At 49.4% G+C, this 26,212-nt stretch overlaps 1 protein-coding gene and 1 non-coding gene across 51 annotated transcripts in view; one reads left to right on the top strand and one right to left on the bottom strand.

The window, feature by feature from the left end:
- LRRFIP2 (LRR binding FLII interacting protein 2) overlaps nucleotides 1-24,658 on the top strand; it is a 138,374-nt gene extending 113,716 nt beyond the window's left edge. For 28 of the 50 annotated variants that reach the window (XM_070072994.2, XM_070072992.2, XM_089331327.1 and 25 more), the window contains 9 exons: nucleotides 1,445-1,537; nucleotides 4,201-4,293; nucleotides 11,135-11,236; nucleotides 11,489-11,621; nucleotides 13,509-13,558; nucleotides 17,718-17,838; nucleotides 22,270-22,349; nucleotides 23,028-23,132; nucleotides 23,507-24,658. In XM_070072994.2, coding sequence (XP_069929095.1) covers nucleotides 1,445-1,537; nucleotides 4,201-4,293; nucleotides 11,135-11,236; nucleotides 11,489-11,621; nucleotides 13,509-13,558; nucleotides 17,718-17,838; nucleotides 22,270-22,349; nucleotides 23,028-23,132; nucleotides 23,507-23,617 — 888 coding nt within the window. In that variant the 3' untranslated portion in view covers nucleotides 23,618-24,658. The remainder of the gene's footprint in view (nucleotides 1-1,444; nucleotides 1,538-4,200; nucleotides 4,294-11,134; nucleotides 11,237-11,488; nucleotides 11,622-13,508; nucleotides 13,559-17,717; nucleotides 17,839-22,269; nucleotides 22,350-23,027; nucleotides 23,133-23,506) is intronic. The other 22 variants (XM_070072996.2, XM_070072995.2, XM_070072993.2 and 19 more) reach the window with 5 other exon arrangements.
- LOC127493932 (uncharacterized) lies at nucleotides 9,462-11,137 on the bottom strand. Its single transcript, XR_011388282.2, has 2 exons — nucleotides 10,947-11,137; nucleotides 9,462-10,212 (listed from the first exon to the last, which is right to left on the bottom strand). It is a non-coding gene; the product is annotated as an uncharacterized LOC127493932 (transcript).
- Nucleotides 24,659-26,212: the final 1,554 nt, after the last annotated feature.

Here is a 26,212-nt window from a genome sequence, read left to right as displayed (position 1 = left end):
CAGAGCCCTTGAGAGCACAGATACGGGGAGGGGCACTGGGCACAGTTTAAGGTGCTGCTTGGGCTACTGTATCCCATATCAAACTGCCTGGCTCCGGCTTCTTGCTGATCCACATCTTGGGAAGCAACAGGCAATGGCTCAAAGAGTGGGCTCCCTGGAAGCAAGTGGGGGACCTGCATTAAATTCCCAGCGCTCGACCTCAGCCTGGCCTATCCCCAGCTGTTGCAAGGATTTGGGTAGTGAACTAGTAAATGAGAGATCTTTTCTGTCTGTCTCTCTCTGCCTTTCAAAATAAATAAAAAAATAAAACAAGTAGAAATATCTATTCAAACATAAGTGTATGAGTTTGTGTCCTTTTATAGAAAGTGGCCGTATAGCATACGTATTTCCTGCATTTTGATTTCATCACCTTGCCCTTGCAGTATAGAGGAGTCTTCCTCCTCCTTTTTTATTACTGTGTGATTGATCCTCGATTGGAAGTATGGATTGAGTATCTCCAGTCTGGAAATCAGTGTCTGAAAAGCTCCGTGATCTGAAATGTTTCTGGTCCCAAGCAGTGTGGATAAAGGAAATTCAACCTCTATTACACTCTCTTCTACCGCTGTCTGTTAATGGACGGTGAAATTGCTTGCAGTGGTTTACTGCTACAATTAATCCTGCAGGGAGTTTTTTTATTTTTGTCAAGGATGACAAAGTGTCATGAAAGTGGACTTGCTGGGCTGGAAGGTGTGGCGTTCTGCAAGATGCTACCACGTTCTGCTTTGTAAGCGCTGCACTGTTTTGCATTCTCACCAAAAGTGCTTCCCTGTAGTACTTTCCCAGAAATGTTGTCAAGTGTTTGTATCTTTACTAGTGTTTTGATGGGAAATACTGTCTTAGTGTGTATTTCTCTGGATTTGAGCATTTTTTCACGTCTGAGCTGTTTCCATTTCTTTTCTTGTGAGCTATCCATTTCTTTAGCCAGTTCCTCTTTATAAAGCTTGAGTTTTTCTTCTTATTTTAGAGGTGTGTCTATGGAGAGATGGAAACTTTTGTCTCTGATAACTTATTTCTTTTTTGCATTTTCTCATTTGTCTTTTTGCTTTGATTGCGTTATCTTTTGCCATTCAAAAGTTTCAGTTTTTCTGTCGTCTATTACCACTTTCCCTTATTGCTCATGGAATTTTCAATCATTTTTTAGTAAAGTTTCCCTACCTCTGGTTACTCCTCTTTTTTCTTTAAAGTACCTCTGTAGTTTGTTCTCCTTTCCCTTGCTTTTTTTTTTTTTCTTGTATTCCCTATATAAGTTAAAAATTACACAATTTCTGAGGCTTTCCATCGACTCCACAGTCTGAGTTACGTGAGTCAGCTGCTGGGTTCATTTCTGGAGGTGATATTTAGCTTTCCTGTCGATTTGTATGTGGTATGCCGTGACCTCTGCGAACTGTCATTTGTTTACCAACAGGAATTAGAACGCCAGAAACACATGTGCAGCATACTGCAGCATAAGATGGATGAACTTAAAGAAGGCCTCCGGCAAAGAGATGAACTGATCGAGGTATGTCCGTGACCGTGGAAATAATTCTGAGGAAAGGGCATTGAACGGGTGAGGCGTCGGTGTTGGAAAGGGAAACTCAAAATGCCAGAGTTGGTTTCTTCACACTTGACTGAATTAAAACATTTTGTAAACATTAAACATAGAAGCAGGCTTAAACAGTTCATTCTATGAACCCTGTGTACGTTTTACCCATGAATAGCAGAGTTTTTTTTAAGTGTTTTTCTTTTTTTCCCGTAAGTGCATTCTAAGCTATTTTAGGAAACGGGCAAAAGGAAAAATTGTAGAAAGCAGCACTGTCCTTTGGAACATAGTGAATACCATCTCTGGGGACATGATTCTGTGCAAGTACTTAGTTCGATTTTCACTCAGATACATTTTTCAGGTGGCTCAATGAAAGTGAAATTGTCAGAGCACCTCCGGCCTGCTGAACCAGAAAGCGCAGGCTGGATAGCGTGGAGCTTCGCTTGTGCCTTTTCAGGGCTCCGGGTGCCCCGCTGTCGCACCTTTGCAGGGGAGGGAGGCAGCCACCAGCACCGGGGACGCAAGTGTCGTCCTGTGGACCCACCGCCTAGCGTGCATTTCTGTACTGTCAGTGTTTTCCCTCTTAAGGTGGTGTTTGTTTTTTTTTTTTAATAAATATGAAAGTCGTTTTTCTATCTAGGTATGGTTGTCAAGGCCATCTTCCATTCCGTCAGGGTGGACGTGTGCCAGTGAAGGCAGGAAGGCCCGGGGAGGAGGGGCTTGCCCACACTGCGGGCTGCTGTGACCCCAGCCCCCCTTTTGGCTCTCTTCTCCTCTTCCTTATTAAATCTCTTCCCTGTAAATGACTTTGAAAACCCTTTTATAGAAAAGAAGAAATGATTGTTTTTTAATTTGTGGATTGGTGTTATCTTCATAATTTTCAAGAAAAACTGAACATAGCCAGAATTTGTGGATTTGAAATGTAAAACACAGAGTACACGTTTTCCTAGTTTTCCATACATGGTAAGAAGCATATTATCCAAATTCTGCAGCCTGCTGATATTTGAAAATAATCTGAAATCTTTTCCCTTTTTGCCTTGTCTCTTTTTGTGTCAGAATATCAACTTTTTTTTTTTTTTTAAGATTATTTATTTGAAAGTCAGAGTTACACAGAGAGAGAGAGAGAGCGAGAAAGGGAGAAAGAGAGAGAGAGAGGGAGAGGGAGGGAGGGAGGGAGAGAGAGAGAAAGAAAGGGAGAGAGAGTGAGAGATCGTCCGTCTGCTGGTTTACTCCCCAACTAGCCGCAGTGGCCAGAGCTGAGTTGATTTGAAGCCAGGAGCCAGGAGCTTCTTCTTGGTCTCCCACGCGGGTGCAGGGGCCAAAAGACTTGGGCCATCTTCTGCTTTCCCAGGCCACAGCAGAGAACTGGGTCAGAAGTGGAGCACCTAGGACTCGAACCGGCGTCCATATGGGATGCCAGCACTGTAGGCAGCGGCTTTACCCGCGACGCCATAGCTTCTGGACCCTCAACTGTTCTTATCTCTTTTTCTAATTAAGGTATCACTTTCCCCCTTTCGAAAGAATAAAAAGCTGCGTTGGGTACTGCTTCCTAGTTTTTTAGTTGGTAATTGTATTTAATAGGGTTGTAATGCTTGATTTCTCTTAATTTGTCATTGTGGTTTCTTTAAACGCCCTGGTGTTGTTATGCAAACTTTAAAAATCTTAGTTTTTTATGTTTAGAATTCATATGATTGTACATAACTGTAAAACCTTGAATATCACAAATAATGCCTTTTCTTTTGAATTGAGAATTACATGATACACTAGATATTGCATAATTAGTGAAACTAAGATATGTAATTTACCAGTAACGAACAAGAAAACCTATTACATTTAAGAGGGTATCATTGCCTAATCTGAAAAGTTCCTTAAGAATTATTAATTGTTAAATTCTAGTTCCTATAAATAATCTGTGATGTTTTTGCTATTATAGAGTTTGCTAGTAGAAATTCAAAATGATCAGTTTGATATATGTCTGTCTTATAGATTTTTAGGTCTGTTTAAAAATATAAAACTGAAACCTATTTCTGTTCTCTGTAAAAAGGATTATTTCTTCACAAGCAAACCTAAATTTCCCTCTCTAAAAATGTTCACTTGTTTCATGTTTGGAAAAAAAGGCAGTTATCAAAGAGCAGTACACATGTGGAGCTGTGTGCACGCAGCAGCCCTCGCTGGCTTGCTGCCACGAGCTGTGGTCAGGAAAGCCACTCCCAGGTCTGTGCTGACGTGGTGGGAGCTAGCCCACCAGTCACGTGCCAGCACTCTGGGCAGGCCTGTGCTGACGTCGTGGGAACTGGCCCACCAGTCACGTGCCAGCACTCTGGGCAGGCCTGTGCTGATGTGGTGGGAGCTGGCCCACCAGTCACGTGCCAGCACTCTGGGCAGGCCTGTGCTGATGTGGTGGGAGCTGGCCCACCAGTCACGTGCCAGCACTCTGGGCAGGCCTGTGCTGACGTGGTGGGAGCTATCCCACCAGTCACGTGCCAGCACTCTTGGTGTCGTCTTGCTTTGGGCACACCACTCTTGATCTTCCCGCTCATCAGACTTTGTGTTGAGGTTCTTTATAAGCTTCAGTTTTGTTCCGTTTTCCAGCCTTTTTTCTTTCTGCTCTTTTATTACTTCTCTTCCCTCTTCCTCTGCAGGAGAAGCAGCGCATGCAGCAAAAACTAGACACCATGACAAAAGAGGTGTTTGAGCTCCAGGAGACACTTCTTTGGAAAGATAAAATAATTGGGGTATGAGATGAAATTGGGCTTTGGTTAGAAGCACACTAATGAAGAAGAAACAGTAGAGTTTAATTTAGAGGTTCCAGAAATATCTATCATTGTGTATTTGTACGGTGTGAAGTGCAGGGCACAGAACGAGGCTTCCGTGGGAAAACCCGAGCCTTTGCCTCAGGCACTCTTCTTCCAGCCGACTCTGGACTCATGAAGCCCACGTGTAGGGACTGTTAGAGGCGATTTTCTATTCCCCTAGGGTTCTTACTCCGAAGCAGACACAGGCATTTCAATTCTAACTCCTTGGGTAACGTGATACTCTTCTGTCGCAAGAATTTGGATGAGAAGCTAGAAGATAGGGAGTAGGGGCAGGGGAAAAGTTCCAAGTATCCTCTGGATTCTGGTGAATAAAGTAGGAAGGGATTAAAATCGGTTTAATTATGGAAGTGGATAGGAATGTGAGACTCGCTGAAGTTGCCAGATAGTGACATAATCTCCAATTATAGCCGCAGAGCTCCCACACGGGGCCTAGATAAGGAAAAAGTCTTCGTTGCTTTTTTGCTAAGCTCTGCTGGTGGATTCAGAAAACGTCCCGAGTCATCTCCTGTGGCCTTTGACTGGCACGAGGCTCTGAGCTGCACGAGGGCAGCACTCAGTCCCAGCGGCCGGAGACCTCCCCTGTGGTGAGGGCTCAGGGCATGTGAAGAGAGTCTTGTTCTGCCAGGTGGCTAGAGGATGTGGCCAGGATCCCCATGAGACCCCGAGAGAGGCCTGCACAGGAACCCTCTGGGTCACGCCCGCCCTCGTCAGGGGCTCCCTACCACACAGCCAAGGGCAGCCGGTATCCAAGGACCCTGCACTCACTAACAAATGGGAAAAACACATTACTTCTTAGAGCCCCAAATTTATTTTTTTTAAGATTTTATTTATTTATTTGAGAGGGAGAGTTACAGACAATGAGAAGGATAGATAGAGAGAAAGGTTTTCCTTCCATTGGTTTGCTCCCCAAAGGGCCGCAATGGGCAGAGCTACCAGCTTCTCCCTGGTCTCCCACGCGGGTGCAGGGGCCCAAGCACTTGGGCCATCCTCCACTGCTTTCCCAGGCCACAGCAGAGAGCTGGACTGGAAAAGGAGTAATCGGGACTAGAACCCAGTGCCCATATGGATGCTGGCACCGCAGGCAAAGGATTAACCTACTACGCTGTGGCGCCGGTCCCAAATTTAAAGAACTGAAGCTGCTCTGTGTTTATCTGGTGCTTACTGAGTCTGTAAAGTCCCACCCAAATCTAGAGAGGCCGGCTGGGGCCTCGTGACAGCTCTGCTGGGCATGGTGAAGTTGTGCTTGTGAACTGCTGATGCTACTTCACGCTTCCGCTTGGGGAGCTTGAAGAGAGATGTGAATGAGTGTGTGAGTGAAAGGAGGCGCTTTGAGTCACTGCCTGGAACAGGGAGCTTCCTGTAGCACAGATCTGCAGGTCCAGCAGTTGTAGTGAGTGCCGTTTTCTTAGTACTTGGACAGCCATAGGAAACCCCTAGGACCTTCAGTCCAATAAAGTAACTATGCTAAAGAAACAGGTGGGTTTTTTTTTTTGTGTGTGTGTGTGGGGGGGGCTATTAAAAGGGTATGCTTATGGTTAAGGTATAAATTATTTAGGGTATCTTTATTTTATATGTTACACAATAATGTGTCCTTTTAACTTTTAAAAATTAAATGCTTTGGAGAAAATTTTAGGATTTCATGTCACTAAGAAATAATACAGAGAGATCCTGCATACTGTTTCCCCAGTTTTCTCCAATGTAGCATCTTCCAAAACTGTAGTACAGTGTCCCAGCTGGAACATTGACCTTGATATAGGCAACTAACATTTCCGTCATCATAAGAGATCTTTCCCCTTGCTCTTTTATAGCCATGTCTATTACCCCTATGCCCAAGCCCTGGGAGCCATGAGTCTGCTCCCTGTTTCTATAATTTTACATTTTAAGGATGTTAAACAAATGCAGTCATATAGTACATAACCTTTTGGAATTAGCTTTATCACAGCCTAAGCCCTCTCAGGATCCATCCACGTTGTTTGTATTGATAGGTTATACCTCCCTTTTTATTGAATTCAAAAAATTGTGCTAAGGTGACATAGAATGTTATTTTAACCATTTTTCATTTTGACAGTTTTTTTTAAAGTTTTATTTATTTGAAAGGCCGAGTGACAGTGATAGGGATAGAGAGATCTTTCATTTCCTGATTTACTTCCCAAATGACTGCAGTGGCCAAGAGCCAGGAGCTTCATGGGGCTATCCACATGAGTGATTGGCCCAAGTACTTGGGCCATCGTCTGCTCCTTTCCTAGGCACATTAGCAGGGAGCTGGATTGGAAGTGGAGCAGTTGGGGCATGAAGTGGTGCCCATAGGGGATGCTGGTGTTGCAGGCAGCAGCTTAACCTGCTGTACCACAGTGCCAGCCCCCATTTTGACATTTAAAAGACACATTTTTAGTATGGTCAGTGACTACCTGCAGGGATGGGGAGCAGCTGCCCGCAGGCCCTATAAGGCCCTGCCACAGCAGCCTTAGCCAGGACTCAAAATTCCATAAATCTATAGTAGGCTAGTTTGTTTGTTTGTTTATTTATTTATTTATTTTGTTTGAAAGGCAGAGTTACAAAGAGGTAGAGGCAGAGAGAGAGAGAGATCTTCCATCTGTTGGTTCACTCCCCAAATGGATGCAATGTCCAGAACTGTGCCGATCTGAACCAGGAGCCAAGAGCTTCTTCCAGATCTCCCATGTGGGCATAGCAGCCCAAGGACTTGGAACATCTTCTACTGCTTTCCCAGGCCACAGCAGAGAGCTGGATGGGAAATGGAGCAGCAGGGACTCGAACCAGCACCCATATGGGATGCTATACCACAATGCTAGCCCCTAATCGGCTAGTGTTTAAGTTGGTAATTTTGTGTGGCCCATGAATGATGCTATAAATGTCCAGTGGCCCTTGGCAGAAAAAAGGTTCCCCACCCCGACTGCATCATTTGTCTTTAGTATAATTTTTAAGACTAAATTTAGTGAAGATTAAATGAAGAAACATGTCTGTTTCCAGACTGAAGTTCAGTTTTGCTTAGTTCTTCCTTCACTGAACTCAGGGGTCTTGCCTGCAGCTCTGTGGCAGTTTGAGCAGCAGGTGCCCATAAAAAGGGGAGCATGAAGGACTTTTATCTGTGAGGTGCACCCTAAGCTCTTTTTTTGTTTTTAAAGATTTATTTATTTATTTGAAAGAGTAACACACAGAGGAAAAGAGAGGGAGAGAGGTCTTCATCCGCTGGTTCACTCCCCAGTTGGCCACAACGGCTGGAGCTGCACCAATCTGAAGCCAGGAGCCAGGAGCTTCCTCCGGGTTTTCCCACATGAGTACAGAGGCCCAAGGACTTAGGCCATCTTCTACTGCTTTCCCAGGCCATAACTGAGAGCCGAATTGGAAACAGAACAGCCGGGACTCAAACCGGTGCCCAGCTAGGATGCCGGCCCTGCAGGCAGCAGCTTCCCTGCCATGCCACAGCGCTGGCCCCGCATAAACTTTGTGACTAAGATGTTTGTGCCCCAATGCAGTTATGTGGAGGGTTAACCTATTGCCCCAAAGCTCAGCCCATTGTGTCTATCCTTTTGGTGTCTTTGATGTAGTGTTTGAGGTTGGGTCAAGGATAAAGTTATTTAGATCTCCACAAACATATACTTTTTGCCCTAAAAAAATTACTGTAGGAACTATTGTTGCATACAAACAGAAGGATGATAGTTATATGGTCAGGTAATACAGAGGCTTTCAGATTATAAAGCATTTTAGTACTCTTCAGACTTTGTGGTAAACTGGGCAGATTCATAGGATATATTTTGTTTTCCCATCTATGATTTTGGGAAGATGAAATTAAAAAGTTCAAGAGTAAAAATAAAACCCAGTGGTATAAGATGTGGAAGAAGAGCAAATATGCCGTGGCGTTTGCTGGAATTCTTAGTTTCACGTTGGTTTGTTGCTTTAGAGGTGTTTTGCATGTCATGGTGTTGTTTCATGGCGAGCATGCTGTGGTGTGGTGGTGCATGGCGTGAGCGCATGCCGCTGTCAATAACCAGGAATATCTAACCCAGCGGAGAGGAACGTAGTGTCAGTGGGTGGTCTAGTACTCTGCCTTGTTCTGCAGGTGTTTTCTTTGTTATTAATGTAGTGGAATCTCACAGCTACAGTGGCGTCTTTTTTTTTTTTTTTTTTTTTTTTTTTTTTTTATCTTTGACAAGCAGAGTGGACAGTGAGAGAGAGAGAGACAGAGAGAAAGGTCTTCCTTTATCATTGGTTCACCCTCCAGTGGCCGCCGCGGCTGGCATGCTGCGGCCGGCGCACCATGCTGATCCGATGGCAGGAGCCAGGTGCTTCTCCTGGTCTCCCATGGGGTGCAGGGCCCAAGCACCTGGGCCATCCTCCACTGTACTCCCGGGCCACAGCAGAGAGCTGGCCTGGAAGAGGGGCAACTGGGACAGAATCCGGCGCCCCGACCGGGACTAGAACCCGGTGTGCCGGCGCCGCAAGGTGGAGGATTAGCCTAGTGAGCCGCGGCGCCAGCTACAGTGACGTCTTAGAGTAAATGCCTATGCCAGAAACTCCAGTTATTAGCTTGCAAGCAGACCTGAGACACATCCAACGGTGTGAAAATAAATCATGGAAAGGACATTAGATGTTGACCTTGTGGTTTGGATAAGGAAAGAGGGGACTCACCCTGTGGACTATTTTTTCCACCATCAGCTGGTCTGATAGGAACATGATGCAGCCTTCGTGGGACTGGATATAAAAAACTGTTTGCACGAGCTTTGAAACCAAAACTAACTGGATCAATTTTCTGGCATTTCTAAAACTTACTGTGACTTTGGACAAAAACAAACAAATTCGTCTTTTTCAGTCTCAGTTTTCCAGTTTGTAAAATAAGGATAAGACATAGTAGTACATTATAGGAAATGTCAAGGAGGTGATATGTGTAAGGGAGAAATTGTATCTGATATATATGATACAGACATATATTATGTCTGTGATATAATTTATGCCACATACGTGGTACTTGTTACCACTCCTTCTTTGTTTATTCTCAAATTGGTTGCAGAATGATTGTAATGATATTTTAAAATATTCAACTATTCAGCTGTCAGTTAATGAAGCAGTTGTCCTTTTTTTAAAGATGCATTTATTTTACAGGCCGAGTCAGAGAGAAAGAGTGACACACATACACACACACACTCCTTCCATCCACTGGTTCACTTCCCAGTGGCCAGGACAGCTAGGGCTGGGCCAAGCCAAAACCAGTAGCCAGGAGCTTCATCTGCGCCTCCCCCTTGGATGACTGCTGCTCTCCCTAGGCACGTTCTCCGAGAGCTGAATCAGACGAGGGGCAGCCAGGACAAGAACCAGTGTTCATATGGGATGCTGGTGTCACGGGCGGTGGCTCTATATGCTAAGCCACAGCACCGTCCCTGCCCCACTTCTAAACCCAGTCATCGACAGAGAAAAGTTACTTGTTGTAGTTCATCTTGACTTATTGCAAATGCTGGCAGAAAAGATTAAGTATATGAAAAATATACTAGCTCAGCTGTCAGATTCCTGCACACACTGCTTGGCATGGTTTGAAGTGTGGATATTTTATCACATAATCAAAGGAAACTGATATCTCACGGATCACCAAAGCATGTTCCTGCCTCACTGTCCTCCTCAGCCCAGCAGTTGTGGGATGAGGACGTGCAGGGAATTCTCGTGTTTTTTGCTTAGTTTGTTTTGATTTGAGTGGTAGGGTGTGTGAGCAGCAGTGCTGCCGTCCGCTGGTTCACTCCCCAGATGCCCGGGAGCCTGGACTTGTTCCAGCTTTCCCACGTGAGTGCTGAGAACTCCGGTACTCGAAGCATCAGCGCTGCGTCCCAGGCCCTGCATTAGGAGGAAGGTAGAGTCAGGAGCTCTGACGTGGGGCGTGGGTGCCCGAACCAGCTTAGCCGCAGGCCTAAATTCTGCCCCCGTGTCGGGAACTTTACAGCTGGGAACGTCAGCCTGCTTTTCCTGAGCCTTCCCTGCTGTCTGGGGCACTCTGGCAATGATTGTGCTGAGTCCACCTCTCAGCCTCTGGCCGTGGGATGGTGCTCGTGTTGCCCTCTGGTTTTTAAATGAGGACACGGAGGCATGGCTGAACTAAGTATGTGCCAGGACCGAGATCTTGACACTAAAACCCATAATCTGTCCCCGCCACAGCTGGGCTCTATTCATTTTGTTTTTGTTTTTCAAAATTTGAAAATGTATCAGAAAACCAAGTGAATCTTAATTGTATTTAACTAAATTCACAGAAGTAGATTCTTGAGAATCCTTTTGAAGAGGAGTTATTTTAAATTAATTGGTATTTGAGTATTTTGCTGTAGTATTTGCATATAATCATACAGTCAATATTTAATTAAAATACCTTGTATATACTATTTTCCCCTGAATCTCTAATTTTTTTTAAATCAGGTATATTCTTGAATAAGTGATTTTACTTAAACATAACATATTTTGTTCACCAAGTGAAAATGTGCTGAGGAGGTCAGTAAGGGAATACTTTTAACTCTTGCTACTTTGTTCATCTTCCTTTTGCTTTAAATTTTTTTAATGACTGGAAGGGAACCTGTTCTTACCAAATTGCTGCACGAGGACCACTTCATGTGTAGACTCTTCTGTGTTTCTTCTCTCCCTGACTGCTGGTTTCCAAGCTGTAACTGCTTCCTTGCTTTTTGATGCCCTTGTCTCTGCTGGTTGGAATTAGTTACCTTTCACTTGCTCTTTTCTGTGCCATTCTTTCCCTCGCTACCCCGCCTGAAACCAGGCCCTAGAGAAACAGAAGGAACACGCTGCCTGCCTCAGGGATGAGCGCGATGCGCTCCGAGAGGAGCTGGCTGACCTGCGGGAGACAGTGCAGACCGGAGAGGTACGTTAGCATGAGCCCGCAGCTGTCCTCTGTCTGTCTTCTCTCGTCCTGGCGTCTCTCGTGCCAGTCCACCAGCAGCCTGTTCCCCCGTTCAGACCTGGTAGGAGCGTGTTTTTCCGCAGAGCTCTTCTTCACATGCCGATTCTAAGCAGGTTGTGCTGTGGCAAGCGTGTGTTGTTGCAGAGTGACCTCACAGCGCTTACTGCTTGGCGTGCGCATCGTTTGTGATGGTGGGTTTTTTCTTTCCCACAGAAACATGGCTTAGTTATAATTCCCGATGGCACTCCCAATGGTGATGTCAATCACGAACCAGTGGTTGGAGCCATCACCGTTGTGTCTCAGGAAGCTGCTCAGGTCTTGGAGTCAGCAGGCGAAGGGCCACTAGGTAAGACACTGCCTGTTCTGGTGACTTGGGTTAATGTCGCCCTGTCGGGCTTCCAGCTTGTTGTCAACATCCCAGCTTGGAAAACGCAGACAGCGCAAGGCCTGAGACTGACCTCGACGCTTCACTGGAAGAATCTGGGCACTAGCACCTTTGGCCTTGGGGAAGTAGCACCTGGGTCCCGGTAACTGTGGCTGTGGGTCCTCTGGGCAGAAGCACCGTGGGTTTACATGAACTGCCTTTTCGCTTCTGCAGACTTCCTGCAGAGACCGTCTAGCACTCCCGTCCCAGGGAAGCAGTGGGCTGGCAGAACCCTTCGCATGTGTGTTTTAAATGTCTTCTTCCACTGCGTACCCCAGAGCTCTGTAGCCCTTTGCCTGCACATTTCTTAATGCACAAAACAGAGGACAGGAAGACAGACGTCAGAGGAGTGGGACATCCAGAACACGGTTTCTAAGCCTGTGACAGTCTAAGCCTCTTAGCCTCTCATCCAACCCTTTTGGGGTCTAATGATAGCTGCCCCTGTCAGCCACAAAGGGGGCCAACCGTTGCAGCCCAGGACCCTACACCAGAGGAAGAAAAACGACACAGATACTGTGTCATCACCTCACTTTTGTTTATGAAGAAGCAGTCTTCCCCAGCTCGTGTTCATGTATGCATAGGTTGCCTGGAGGCGTATGAGACACTAACAGTGGAGGCTGAAAACCATTTGAAAAGTCAGCAGGCACATTCTGTGATGTGCTCAATCCTGAAGTTTGACTGTAGAGCGCTTCAGTGAAGCAGAGAGTGTGCCGAGCGCGAGGGAGCTAGAGAGTGGACCTCTCCATGTGTGGAAGATGCCGGAGAAACCAGACTCACTTTGGCCCTGATCCTGACTGGTGGTGGGGCTTGGTTGGCCAAGTGTCAGCTGCTGCTTTAACTGAACTCCTGGTGTTTGCTCAGCCCAGGGGGCCTATTTTAATGCAGGCTTGTGAAGAAGCAACCCTTTCGTCTGACAGGCCAGGAGCCAACCCTCAGCGTCCTGCTTCCAAACCTCAGATTCGCCCTTGGACCACATCGGAGAGTCGGTCCCCCCCCCTCCCTCTGCTGGCTTTGTGGGACTTGGCCATTTGCAGCGTTGTATTCCTCTGTTTTCTTTAGTCCAGCTCCCTCTTCTTCCTGTGCCTTGTCCCACTCCCACCCTCTGTCTGCTTTATTTATTTATCTATTTTAAGATTTCTTTATCTGAAAGAGTTACACAGACAGAGAAGGAGAGACAGAGAGGTCTTCCATCTGCTGGTTCACTTCCCAATGGGCCACAACAACTTGAGCTGCGCTGATCCAAGCCAGGAGCCAGGAGCTTCTTCTGGGTCTTCCACGCGGGTGCAGGGACCCAAGGCCTTGGGCCATCTTCTACTGCTTTCCCAGGCCATAGCAGAGCTGGATCAGAAGAGGAGCAGCCGGGACTTGAACCGGTGCTCAAATGGGATGCTGGTCCTGCAGGCAGCGGCCCTACCTGCTACAGCTCCGGTCCCCTCTGTCTACTTTCAAGTGCTTTGATTGCCCTCGCTGAGTGAGGGAGGGCTTGAGCTTGGGACGGCACCCATGGCATTTGAGTTGCCTGCGTGCTGGTGAAAGCATGCAGATTTTTAAAACACGAAGCTTCTCTCTTTTGTACTTTGGCTTGTCGTTAAGAAAGTGGGAAAATGTTTTGGGGAGCAAATGTATTTGGTGCCCCAACAAATTAAGTATTCCTCTGTAATTGCATTAGAGCCTTTATTTCTTTGATATTCAGAGCTGTAATGTAACTGATCAGATAATACTTGCTGTTTATGAATTTGAAGAATTATTTTTCATACAAATTTATTCTTCATTACAAATTTAGTTCACAACCTTTTACATTTGTTTTAGATGTAAGGCTACGAAAACTTGCTGGGGAAAAGGAGGAGCTACTGTCACAGGTAAGAAGATTCTTACTCGGAGATAATACTAAGTTTAATGACATTATATTGTAAAATGTTGGCCAACTGAAATGTTTTTTAGAAAGAATTGTGCTTATTTCAAACGTTGATATTCGAGTGAGATTTAAAGGATAAAAAAATTCTTGTTTTGCTTCCCGTTTGTTAAATTTAAAGATGTTCAGTCTAATAACTTCTGTGGTTCTGCCAAGTTTGCTGTGAAGACAGCAGCCTCCTGGAGGGATCCTTCTCCGTCCCCCTGACCATGCCTGCTCCATTCCTTAGTCTGATTCTCTGGGTGTGTGCCGTCCTCGGGTAACTCTGGAACGTGACTGTTGTGTTTCGGGCATTCTCTGTGGACATCCCTCTGGGGAGACGAGCTTAGCCGTCTTTCCTCTCCGATCCCTGCCATGTGTCTCTCCCGCTGCCTTCTGCTGCTAATGAAGGAAGTGCCATTCCAGGCTGTGTATGTCGTTAGAACTTTTCAGCCAGCTCCTAGGGGAGCCGTCCTGCGTTCTGAGCCGCCTTTCTCCTCCTTCACAATCACTCATTTTCTGTGAGGTGAACACCGTCTTTCCACTTGCCTGGTGCTCCACCTGCACGCCACTCACTCACCGCAGAGGCGGCAGCAGCAGCTTCCATCCGCCTGATGTCTGCCGAGGCATCCGGTCATTCTGCTGGTCCCGGGTGTTGCGTCTTGGAGCAGCTGACTCCCGCTCAGACTGACGGCCTGCCTGGTGCAGGGTGGGTGGCATCACTGTGGGCACCCAGGGGTTTCTCCTGCCTGGGACTGAGGTTCGCTTCCCCCTCCTCACCGTTACGCCCTGTTTATTCTCGTGTTGGTACAGCTTCCAGGAACTTCCTGGGAAACGGGCACGTGGGCTGTGAGTCTCAGGACTGCAGGCCTGGAAGGCTCTTCACATTCCCCCGGGTAATCGTCCGGCTGACTACAGGATTCTGGGTTGTGGTCATTTTTCCTTCAGAGGACATTTCTTCATGGTCCTCTTGCTTCTAGTATGACTGTTGAAAATTTCAAGGACATTTTAAATTCCTGAGCTTTTGGATGTGACCTGTTTTCCCCCTTCTGGAAGCTTCTATCCTATCGTCTTGTCTCACTAGTGTTCCAGAATCGCACAGTGATGTGGTTGCAGGTTCCATGCTTGGCGCTGGGCCCTGTCAGTTTTGGGAACTCTTGTCCTTCAGTTCTGGGGCAGTCCCTGGAATGATTTTGTTCCTGATTTTTCTCCTGTGCTCTGTTACTTCTCTCTGGAACTGCTGTTTGGTCATTCAACAAGTGTTGATTAAGATTCTACTTTAACAGGCAGTGTTCTAGGCACTTGGCCGACTGCAGTGAATAAATCAGCTAGATTGAAAATCCTGGGTGGGTGTTCAGCATCGTGTTAGGACGCCTGTTTAGACGCCCGCGTCCCACGTCGGGAGCACCCGGGGCAGTGCCGACTCTGCTAAGGCGGGAGCCTGCGTTAGGAGGGGCAGTGGTGATGGCCCACATGCTGGGTTCCCACCACCCACATGGGCGTCCTGGGTTGAGTTCTGAGCTCCTGGGTGAGGAGGGGGAGTGAGAGAGACAGTAAGGGCAGGCCTGCATGAGGAGGGGGAGTGTGAGAGACAGTAAGGACGGGCCTGCATGAGGAGGGGGAGTGTGAGAGACAGTAAGGACGGGCCTGGGTGAGGAGGGGGAGTGTGTGAGAGAGACAGTAAGGACGGGCCTGGGTGAGGAGGGGGGAGTGTGAGAGAGAGAGACAGTAAGGATGGGCCTGCATGAGGAGGGGGAGTGTGTGTGAGAGACAGTAAGGACGGGCCTGCATGAGGAGGGGGAGTGTGTGTGAGAGAGACAGTAAGGACGGGCCTGCATGAGGAGGGGGAGTGTGTGTGAGAGACAGTAAGGACGGGCCTGCATGAGGAGGGGGAGTGTGTGTGAGAGAGACAGTAAGGACGGGCCTGGATGAGGAGGGGGAGTGTGTGTGAGAGAGACAGTAAGGACGGGCCTGCATGAGGAGGGGGAGTGTGTGTGAGAGACAGTAAGGACGGGCCTGCATGAGGAGGGGGAGTGTGTGTGAGAGAGACAGTAAGGACGGGCCTGCATGAGGAGGGGGAGTGTGTGAGAGAGAGACAGTAAGGACGGGCCTGCATGAGGAGGGGGAGTGTGTGAGAGAGACAGTAAGGACGGGCCTGCATGAGGAGGGGGAGTGTGTGTGAGAGAGACAGTAAGGACGGGCCTGCATGAGGAGGGGGAGTGAGAGACAGTAAGGACGGGCCTGGACGAGAGGGTTGGGGGGACAGGCAGGAACGCATCCCGGCACAGTGGGAAGAAGGCGGCTCCCCTGGGTGAGAGGTACTGCTGGAGCGGAGAGGTGGTTGGGTCCAGAGGGAGTGAGCGCTGACTTCAGAGATGACCGTGTGGGAAATCGGCTGTGTAGGGACGCACTGTGGGAGTGAGTGGCTGAGGGCAGAAGGGCTAGATGGCAAGGCTGTCAGCTGTGGACAGATCCTCTACTTAGGTGTGTTTTGAAATTGCCAGGAACTAAGTCAGGTAGGATGTCTTGACAGTACCAGTGGGAAGCGACAGTGTGTGTGTGGGAGGGCAGTGGGAGGCAGGTGGTCTCTATGATGTCAAGAGGTGAGATTAGGAAGTAGGACTTGGGATGCGGGGGACATGGCTCGGCGACACAGAGAAAGCAAGAGGACATCTGTTCCATTTGCAGGCTCGGTAGTAAAGGTGGTGGCCTTAGAACAGAAGCCAGCCCAGGCCTGGGGGAGCGCAGCAGCCGCAGGATGCCAAGGGGAGACAGGTTTCGGCTGGAGCACTGGGGTGGAGGGAGTGTGCAGAGGGGAGCTCTGGACGGTGGGCTGATCCCTCCGAGGGTTCCAGGCACTGGGGAGGGCCAGGGGACGAAGGGTGGGAGCCGTCCAGGGCCTGTGGGAGGAGTGAGGGAGGGAAGGCTGGCCCTTTCGAGACAGAAATCGCGGTGACGGGGATACAGGGTGAGTCCTGGTTCCCCCAAGGCAGATGGCGGTGTGTGTGTGTTAGAGAGCAGAGATGTCTGAGAGCGTCATGTAGCAGAGCTCACTCCTTCCCTGTGGGAGGAGTGCCAGAGTGAGTCTTCGCGCTGAGGCTTGCCCTCTGCCCCTGGTGGAGGTCAGAAGTGGAAAGCTATCTGTGTGTTTGCAGTTATTTCTGTATACATAAACTTGTATTTTTTAAAGATTTATTTTATTTTATTTGAAAGAGTTACAGGGAGAGGTAGAAACAGAGAGAGAGGAGAGAGAGAGAGAGAGGTCTTCCAGCTGCTGGTTCACTCCCCAGATGGCCGCAACGGCCGGAGCTGCACCCATCAGGGCCAAGAGCTTCCTCCGGGTCTCCCATGCAGGTGCAGGGAAAAAGTATGTTTCAGGTCGGGGTTGGCACACTGAGTTAAGTTGCTGCATGTGATGTCGGCATCCCATGTGAGTGCCAGATTGAGTCCCAGCTGCACCACTTCTGATCCAGCTCTCTGCCTGCACCACTTCTGATCCAGCCCTCTGTTGTGGCCTGGGAAAGCAGCAGAAGATGGCCCAAGTGTTTGGGCCCCTGCACACACATAGGGCACCCAGATGGCGTTCCAGACTCCTGGCTTCAAGTTGGCCGAGGCCTGGCCATTGCAGCTGTGGAGTGAACCAGTGGATGGAAGACCTCTGTGTCTGTGACTCTTCCTTAAGGGGTAGAGTTAGGGGTCTTCTGACTTGAGCTGGCACTCATCTGTAATGGCAGCATCGCAGACGGTGGCTTCAGCCGCTGCATCGTGATGACTGTGAATGTCTTTTTTTAAAAAATGTGTATTTAGTCCATCTCTAAAACGAACCCCCCCAAATCTAACTGCTCATGGAATTTGTCATCTTCATTAAAAATAACAGTATCCCAAAGATGCGCTTTTCCCTAGACATTTACAAATAATAAAATGTAATTCTTTTATTGGGACCCCTGGTTCTTGGGCTCACTCCTTTGGATAGTTGCCCACAGCTTACCTCTAGCACCTGGTTTGCGTGACTGAATAATCTGAGTGGCCGATAACGAAGATCTGCCTTGTTCCGTGACAGGCCCCTCTGGTATGCGTCTGCTTCCTCTGAGACTGGAGCTTGCTGATGACCTGTGTTTGCATTTCAGGTTAGGAAGCTGAAGCTGCAGTTAGAGGAGGAACGGCAGAAGTGCTCCAGGAGCGACGGCTCGGCCGGAGAGCTGGCGGGACTGCAGAACGGCTCTGACCTGCAGCTGATCGAGATGCAGAGTAGGTGCGGGGCAGACCTGTCCCAGGGGGCGCCACCTTCTCCTCAGGAGGAGCTGCTGTGAGGATCGGCCGGTGCTGGGCTGGAGAGACAGCTGCCATGGCCTGTGCGCTCCGGGGGCTGCGAGCAGGAGCTCACTCTCTGCTCTCCTTGGGCAGTTACCCCGGGAACCTTAGTGAGCAGGGAAGCTCTGACAGCCCGACACTGTCTTCTCCACGCCGTGCGTCTGTCATCTTCCAGGCCCCTGCAGCGGCGCTCCCAGTGAGGGAGGGGCTGCTGTGGAATTCAGCTCGGCTAGTGGAGGGGTGTGTCTGCAACTCACTCACACTGCGTGGAGTTTCAGGATTTTCCTAGATGTATCTCCTTAGCCCAGTTCATCCTTAGTGGATGGAATTTCAAACACGGCCAGAGTCACCAGTTATTCCAGTTTTTCTCCCCCATATTATATTTTTAAATGTTGATTGTAGAGCCGGCGCCGTGGCTCAATAGGCTAATCCTCCACCTTGTGGCGCCGGCACACCGGGTTCTAGTCCCGGTCGGGGCGCCGGATTCTGTCCCGGTTGCCCCTCTTCCAGGCCAGCTCTCTGCTATGGCCAGGGAGTGCAGTGGAGGATGGCCCAGGTGCTTGGGCCCTGCACCCCATGGGAGACCAGGAAAAGCACCTGGATCCTGGCTCCTGCCATCGGATCAGCGCGGTGCGCCGGCTGCAGCGGCGGCCATTGGAGGGTGAACCAACGGCAAAAAGGAAGACCTTTCTCTCTGTCTCTCTCTCACTGTCCACTCTGCCTGTCAAAAAAAAAAAAAAAAAAAAAAAAAAAAAATGTTGATTGTAGTCACACAATTTTCCATAGGAGGGAGACTGCAGCAGCCCTTCATACAGAAATAGCTTTTGATAATTCATGGATGGGAATACTTTTCCAAATTAAACAGTGACCCACTTTCAAATCTTGGTTACTCCGTATCCTTTTCATCTGAATATTCTTTTTTTTTTTTTAAATCTTTCACATTTAACTTCTATTATTTGTATTTGATGCATTTTTTTAAAAAAAGATTTATCTATTTTTCTGAAAGTTAGAGTTACACAGAGAGAGGAGAGGCAGAGAGTGAGAGGTCTTCCATCCGCTGGTTCACTCCCCAGTTGGCCACAACGGCCAGAGCTGTGTCGATCCAAAGCCAGGAGCTTCCTCCAGGTCTCCCACACGGGTGCAGGGCCCAAGGACTTGGGCCATCTTCTACTGCTTTCCCAGGCCACAGCAGAGAGCTGGTCTGGAAGAGAAGCAGCCGGGACTAGAACTGGTGCCCATATAGGGCGCTGGTGCCTCAGGCCAGGGCGTTAACCCGCTGTGCCACAGCGCCAGCCCCTCATCTGGATATTCTGAGTTAGGCTGAATAGAAAGTACTTCCTCCCTTAAGGTTTATTTACTTATTTGTTTTTAAGAAAAAACTCCGAGACAGAGAGAGCTCCCGTCTCCTGACTTACTCCCTGGGACTGGGCCATGCTGCGGCTGGGAGTCGGGAGCTCAGCCTGGGTCTTTCACCAGGGGCAGAAACCAGCTCCTTGACCCATCCTTGCTGCCTCCCGGCAGGAAGCTGGACTTAGCAGTGGGGTTGAGACTTGAACCCAGGCACTCTGGGATGGGATGGGAGCATCTTAATTGCCGGGCCAAACACATGCCCCTTAAAAAAAGGTGTTTCTTTAGACAGCATATTATGACTTACTAATGACTGCTTTTGAGGTTACTGCTACTTCCTCTGGATGCTTACTTTCCTGATGAACGTTCCTTTTTCAAATACCATTTCAGTGTTGAGGGAGGTGAAGACAGGGACATGACAGGAGGCAGGCTGACTGGTCTAGAAGCTGTGACGGTGAGCAGGTGCAGCACAGCGGCGGGCAGAAGGCGGGGGGGGGGGATTTATGTTAGAAATGCTTGTTTATTTTCATCTCCTTGAAAGGCAGAGCGAGAGCAAGAAGAGAGTTTGAGATCTTCTGTGCACTGGCTCTCAGTGTCTGCAACATCTGGGGCTAATCCAGGCTGTGCTCCATGCGCACCTCCCACGTGGGAGCCGGGAGCCCTGTGCTCCGTGCACAACTCCCACGTGGGAGCCGGGAGCCCTGTGCTCCGTGTGCAACTCCCACGTGGAAGCCGGGGCCTGTGCTCCGTGCACAACTCCCACGTGGGAGCCGGGAGCCCTGTGCTCCGTGCACAACTCCCACGTGGGAGCCGGGAGCCCTGTGCTCCGTGTGCAACTCCCACGTGGGAGCCGGGGCCTGTGCTCCGTGCGCATCTCCCACGTGGGAGCCGGGAGCCCTGTGCTCCGTGCACAACTCCCACGTGGGAGCCGGGAGCCCTGTGCTCCGTGCACAACTCCCACGTGGGAGCCGGGAGCCCTGTGCTCCGTGCACATCTCCCACGTGGGAGCCGGGAGCCCTGTGCTCCGTGCACATCTCCCACGTGGGAGCCGGGGCCTGTGCCCACCCCCTGGGGTAGATTTGCAGATTACAGTTGAATCATGTGTGCCTGCCTCCTAGAGTAGCTACCTGTGGAAGACTGCTGTTTGCAGGAGGGAGGAGTGGGGAGCAGGGAGCTGGGCATGACTAGAAGCCTGTGCCTGACTGCTAAGGACCAGAGTAAGCAGCCCCCTTAGACCAGAGGCCAGCCAAGAGGCCCGGGCAGCTGGTGGCTCTAGGCTGTGCCTTGGCTGCTCCACACGCTGCTGTGGAACAGTTTCAAAATGAACATGAAATGGGCAGGCGCCGCGGCTCACTAGGCTAATCCTCCGCCTTGCGGCGCCGGCACACCGGGTTCTAGTCCCGGTCAGGGCGCCAGATTCTGTCCCAGTTGCCCCTCTTCCAGGCCAGCTCTCTTCTGTGGCCAGGGAGTGCAGTGGAGGATGGCCCAGGTGCTTGGGCCCTGCACCCCATGGGAGACCAGGAAAAGCACCTGGCTCAGCGCAGTGCCAGCTGTAGCAGCCATTTGGGGGGTGAACCAACGGAAGGAAGACTTTTCTCTCTTTTTCTTTTCTTCTCTCCCTCTCTCACTGTCTAATTCTGCCTGTCAAAAAAAAAAAAAAAAAAAAAAAAAAAAAAAAAAAGAAATGACTGAGGCAGGGGACTTCCACTTCTGAAAACAGGAAGCAATGGGTGGTTTGGAGAGAAGGGAGCAGCACATTTTGATAATCAATAGGTTAACTTGGGTAAGATTTAAAAAGTAAAATCTGAAGAATGGTTCCCTTCACTATCAGAGCAGGCTTTAGGGGAGCGAGTCTTACGTGTAGGGTGACAGTAAATGTCCAGTTAGGAAAACTTCGTACTGAAGATGACATTCATGGGTAGTTGTAATCTTGGTCATGTGGAAATGCAGAAACACTTTTAAGTTGTGTTAATTTGAATATTTCTCGTTAGGTCACATTTGGTTTATTTCCTATAAGCCTTAATGATTCTCTAGTTATTACAGAGGATGCTCTTTGCTAGATTTGGATTTCTAGAGGGAATTATTACATCTCCATGAGTTCTGAACTTCTCATGTAGTGACGATGAGTTAGATCATGCATCCAGTGCTGTCTAGCTCAACTCATTACATTTGGTCACATGTTAGTGGAAAGCACTTGGCAGGGTACAGAGTAGGAGGGCTAATCAGGGCCCTTACACACACACACACACACACACAGTATTTTAAAAGCCTGGCAAATATAAAGAAGATTGCAGACAAATTTAACAAGGGAAAGTGAAGTTACAGTTAACTAAGGAGAGTCATGGAGGAACTACAAATTGAGCAAGGCCTTGAAGATCAGTTAAGAATCAAGATAAGGTAGAAGGGCACTTGAGGCACGGGAGAGCAGAAACAAAACTGGGAGACAGGAGGGACAGGACTGGGTTCAGGGAACCAGGGGCCCACGGGCTTGGAGGCACTGTGGGCCACAGGGCTGCAGAAAAGGCTGGTAGGCCCCTGTCCCAATTCTGCTCCTACACGTCTTGGGGTAAAGAATGAATTTAATTTTCTTTCTTTTTTCTTTTCTCTTCTCTTTTCTCTTCCCTCCCTCCCTTCTTCCTTTCCTCCCTTCCTTCCTGTCTGTCTTAGAGGTCTTCCATCCCCTGGTTCACTCCCCTAATGGCCAGAGCTGGGCCAGTCCAAAACCAGTAGCCAGGAGCTTCTTCTGGGGGGTCTCCCACCTGGGTGGCAGGGACCTCTGCTGCTTTCCCAGGCACATTAGCAGGGGAGCTGGATTGGAAGTGGAGTAGCCAGGAATTGAATCAGCGCTCACAATGGATGCCAGTATCACAGGCTGCACCTAACAGAAGGGCTGAGAGTTCTGTGTGCATGGTATTCCCTGGTCGTGTGTGCACGTCCCTGAGCCTCAGGGGGCACCACTACCTGACGGTCCACAGGTGTATCTGGGACGTGACCACTGTTCATTTTTATTTTCTGTTCTAGGAGATGCCAATAGACAAATTAGTGAATACAAATTTAAGCTTTCAAAAGCAGAACAGGATATAACCACCTTGGAGCAAAGTGTAAGTACTGCCTCTGTGTGATACCAAGTGATTTAAATTCCCTTTAAAACGCATTTGTTGCGTGCTTCTAAGTGGCTCACCCTCTATGTGCCTGGATTTCTGTGGGCTGCCTTTGCAGTCGTACAGAAGCCATCTCAAAGCTCTGTCTCTATTATAAACATAGAAAAACCCCGCAGAGCACCTGGTAGGGCGCTGCACCCTACCATTTTCTCTGGGAACATAGGAAACTAACTAGGATTGTTTTTGTAGGTTTTCCAAGAGATTCAAGCTCATAGTTTATGAGAGAACTTCTTAGTCTAAGTTTCACAGTTTAAAAATGTTTCCTTTCAGTGAGTTTCCTGCTACCGTTACTGTCCCTTCAACCATGCGGTCATCCTAGAACTGAACGTGGGGAATCGGCCCACAGAGAGTGGACACTCGCGCTCCTCTCTGGGGACACTTCCTAACTTAGATAGCAGACTCACCGGCGGGGGGCTTGTGTCAGATGACGTGGACTTGGGTGACACCGTGTTTCCCTCGGGCTGTGAGGGCTTGTGTCAGATGACGTGGACTTGGGTGACACCATGTTTCCCTCGGGCTGTGAGGGCTTGTGTCAGATGATGTGGACTTGGGTGACACCGTGTTTCCCTCGGGCTGCGAGAATGTGACGGCTGACGGTCCGTGTGCTCCTGTCTGCAGGTCAGCCGGCTCGAGGGCCAGGTGCTGAGGTACAAAGCTGCGGCTGAGAACGCTGAGAAAGTGGAGGATGAACTCAAAGCAGAGAAGCGGAAACTGCAGCGAGAGGTACTTGTCCTAGTGCGTCCTGGAGCACGCGTTCCTAGAAGGAAAGTCCTCAGGAAGGAAGGCTTTCTGCACAGTAAATGCAGCCCGGGGCGTCTGCGGCCGCAGCAGTGGAGTCACGCGGTGGTGGGGACACACTTGCTGTCAGGCTCTGCACAGCTGGGCTCTAGGTAGAAGCAGTCCTTAGTTCTGTCTGGATGAGGTCTCTCTGACTTCTGTGCTTTGAGCAGAGTCCTCTGTGTCGTTTTCACACCCGTAGCTGACTGGGAAGAAAGCACACAAGGCTGGTGGGGCCTGCACCAGGCCACCGCACGTGCACGCAGGGCAGCAGGGGGCTTGTTTCTGGCCGTGACGTGACCGCGCTCCTCTGTCTGCAGCTGCGCACGGCGCTGGACAAGATCGAGGAGATGGAGATGACCAACAGCCACCTGGCCAAGCGCCTGGAGAAGATGAAGGCCAACAGGACAGCACTGCTGGCCCAGCAGTGAGGGGGCCGCCCCGAGGGGCTGATGCTTTGTACGTGGACACAGACCCCTTCCAGTACTGTTCTGAGTTTTGTCATTAAAACAGCCACCTTTGTATTTTATAATTTATGAGAATGAAGCAGGCTTGGATCTTCATGAATGAAGACTTTGGATTTTGTTTCTAGTTTGACTTTAGACTCGGACCTGGTCCGTGCGGTTTTATTTTGTATTTGCATAATCCTAGAGTCGCGTTTCCGCAGCATTTCCCCGCTGCCTCGTGGTGGGCACTCGGGGCCTCGGCACGGGCTCTGGAGCACGGAGCAGGAGACCTCGGGAAACACAAGTGCCTTCCCCCCAGAGCAGCCCACGGCGATCCGTGCTCACGAGACGGCGCCCTGAATGTCGGCGTTTCCACTGCGGAGAAGCAACGCGGCCACGGTGGGGAATCGTTAACTCAAATTTGTATGTTTGGAGGAAAAAGCCTTTTTTGTAAAATATTTAAATTTATATAAGAAAATGACAGAAAATGACCCGGGGGGTGTAGAGAACACTTGCTCTGTTGCACGGGGCAGGAGACGCCGAGGCCTGACCCGCGTCAGCCGTGGTCCAGACCTTGTCGTTCATCTGCTGCTTCCTGTGGAAGGAGCCCCCAGAGAAGCCCGGGGGTAGGGAGGGGCAGGGCAGGTAGCTGGGAAATGTGCTGGAAGAGTCTATTAAATACACACTTTGCCCACCAGGACTGGCTACTGACACCTTCACTTTGTTACAGGAGCCTTCGACACAGATCATGGTAGCCCATCTGTCTCCCTCAAGGGCAAACACTGGAATGCAGAACTCCTGTTAAGACCTGAGCGCATCAGCACAGGTTCCAGTGCAGCAGGCGTGTGTCACCGAGGGTGCAATCTGGGCTCCTCTGGCGTTCTCAGAATCAGAGAGGCCTTACGGAAGGACTACTGCGTCTTCAGAGACATTACCTAGGGGAAAGCCAGCCAATGAATGAGGGCCACCTAGATGTGAAGCTAGATACTCAAGTTAGCAAAAGTGAATAAAGTCTCTAGTAACTGCTCCCTTTGGAATGATCAGTTGGCCTTTGTTTTCAAAATACAGAAACCGGGTTCCCCAGTTGAGATGATGCCCTGCCCCCTGTGCCTCTGGTAGGAACAGTTCTGTGGCTGCAAGTGGGCGAGAGGAGGTCTGGGTGCAGCTCCCCCGCCATGCCCCTCGCGGCCCACACGGCACGGCCCAGCCCAGAGGCCTCGGAAGCTCCTCCTACCCCGGCACTCTAGCTGATGGGCCTCACCTTTGCTGTCACTCTAACAGGAGTGACACAGGAGTCTTGCTCCTGTGGCACAGCGCGCACATTTCTCCCATTACAGTGTGCCAGTCTTTTCCAAGTCAGATCGCTGTTTCTTCATAAGGGATTCTGTTATTTTCCACTGAACTTGATGGAGCCCTGTAATTCAGTTTTACCTTAAAACCACAGCCATTCCCCTGCTGTGCTGGATGCTTTGTTTCTGTTAATGCAGACTAATCTTTTTAAAAAGATTTATTTATTAGTGAGGCACAATTAGAGAGGTCTTCCATCTGCTGGCTCATTTCCCAAATGGCTACAGCTCTGGCGATGGGCCAGTCCGGAGACAGGAGCTTTTGCTGGGTCTCCCACGTGGGCGCAGGGGCCCAAGCACTTGGGCCGTCTTCCCCTGTTTTCCCAGGCCATCAGCAGGAGCTGGATCAGAAGTGGAGCAGCAGAGACTCAAACCAGCTCTCATATGGGACGCAGGCGGAGGCTTAGCCCACCAGCCACAGCTCCAGCCCCAGGCTAATCTAAGGTAGCTTATTTTGGCAGTCAGTAGTTTAAGTTTGTATTTTTACAGCATCCTTCAAACAAGAATCTGAAAGCTTTTAAACTTTGGGTTTGTATGTAATACTTGCACATTTTCAGGTGTGTAATGCAACATTTCAGTACATGAATGTTAGCATAAACTGACCATGCGCCAAACCACCAACATGTCCTCCTTATTTTGCCTTGTGCTAAGAGTTTACCAGCTCCTCGGTTGCCATTCTTTATAGAGAGCATGGTACCGCCTTGGGAGCAGTCGTCACCCACTGCACTGCAAGGCACTGGAATCCCTCGGTTTTCTCTTCCGTTGTATCCTTGTCTGGTTTTGGGAGCAAGATAATCCTGGCCTCAGGGAACGCGTTGGAAAGGTCTCCTCCCTTTCAGTTAAAATAGTTATTTATTTATTTGAAAGGCAGAGTTAGAGGCAGAAGCAGAGAGAGAGGTCTTCCATCTACTGATTCACTCCCCAAATGGCAGCAATGGTCAAGCCTGGGCTGATCCAAAGCCAGGAGCAAGGAGCTTCTTCCAGGTCTCCCACGTGGGTGCAGGGCCCAAGGACTTGGACCATCTTCCACTGCTTTCCCAGGCCACAGCAGAGAGTTGGATTGGAAGTGGAGCAGCCGGGACTCGAACTGCACACGGTGGCTTTACCCGCTGCGCCGCAGCATCGACCCCGTGTATCACTTCCTACGTGGTTGTTTATTACCATCAACTGTACTCTCAGTGCTGCTTTTGCTGTGCTCCTTAAGCTTGGGTATGCTGTGTGTTTCATTCTCATT

This window comes from Oryctolagus cuniculus, chromosome 4 (genome assembly GCF_051225735.1).
Source record: "Oryctolagus cuniculus isolate XC-2025 breed Fujian yellow rabbit chromosome 4, ASM5122573v1, whole genome shotgun sequence".
In the NCBI taxonomy this organism is placed as follows: domain Eukaryota; kingdom Metazoa; phylum Chordata; class Mammalia; order Lagomorpha; family Leporidae; genus Oryctolagus; species Oryctolagus cuniculus.
This window is presented reverse-complemented; position numbering and strand designations above follow the sequence as displayed.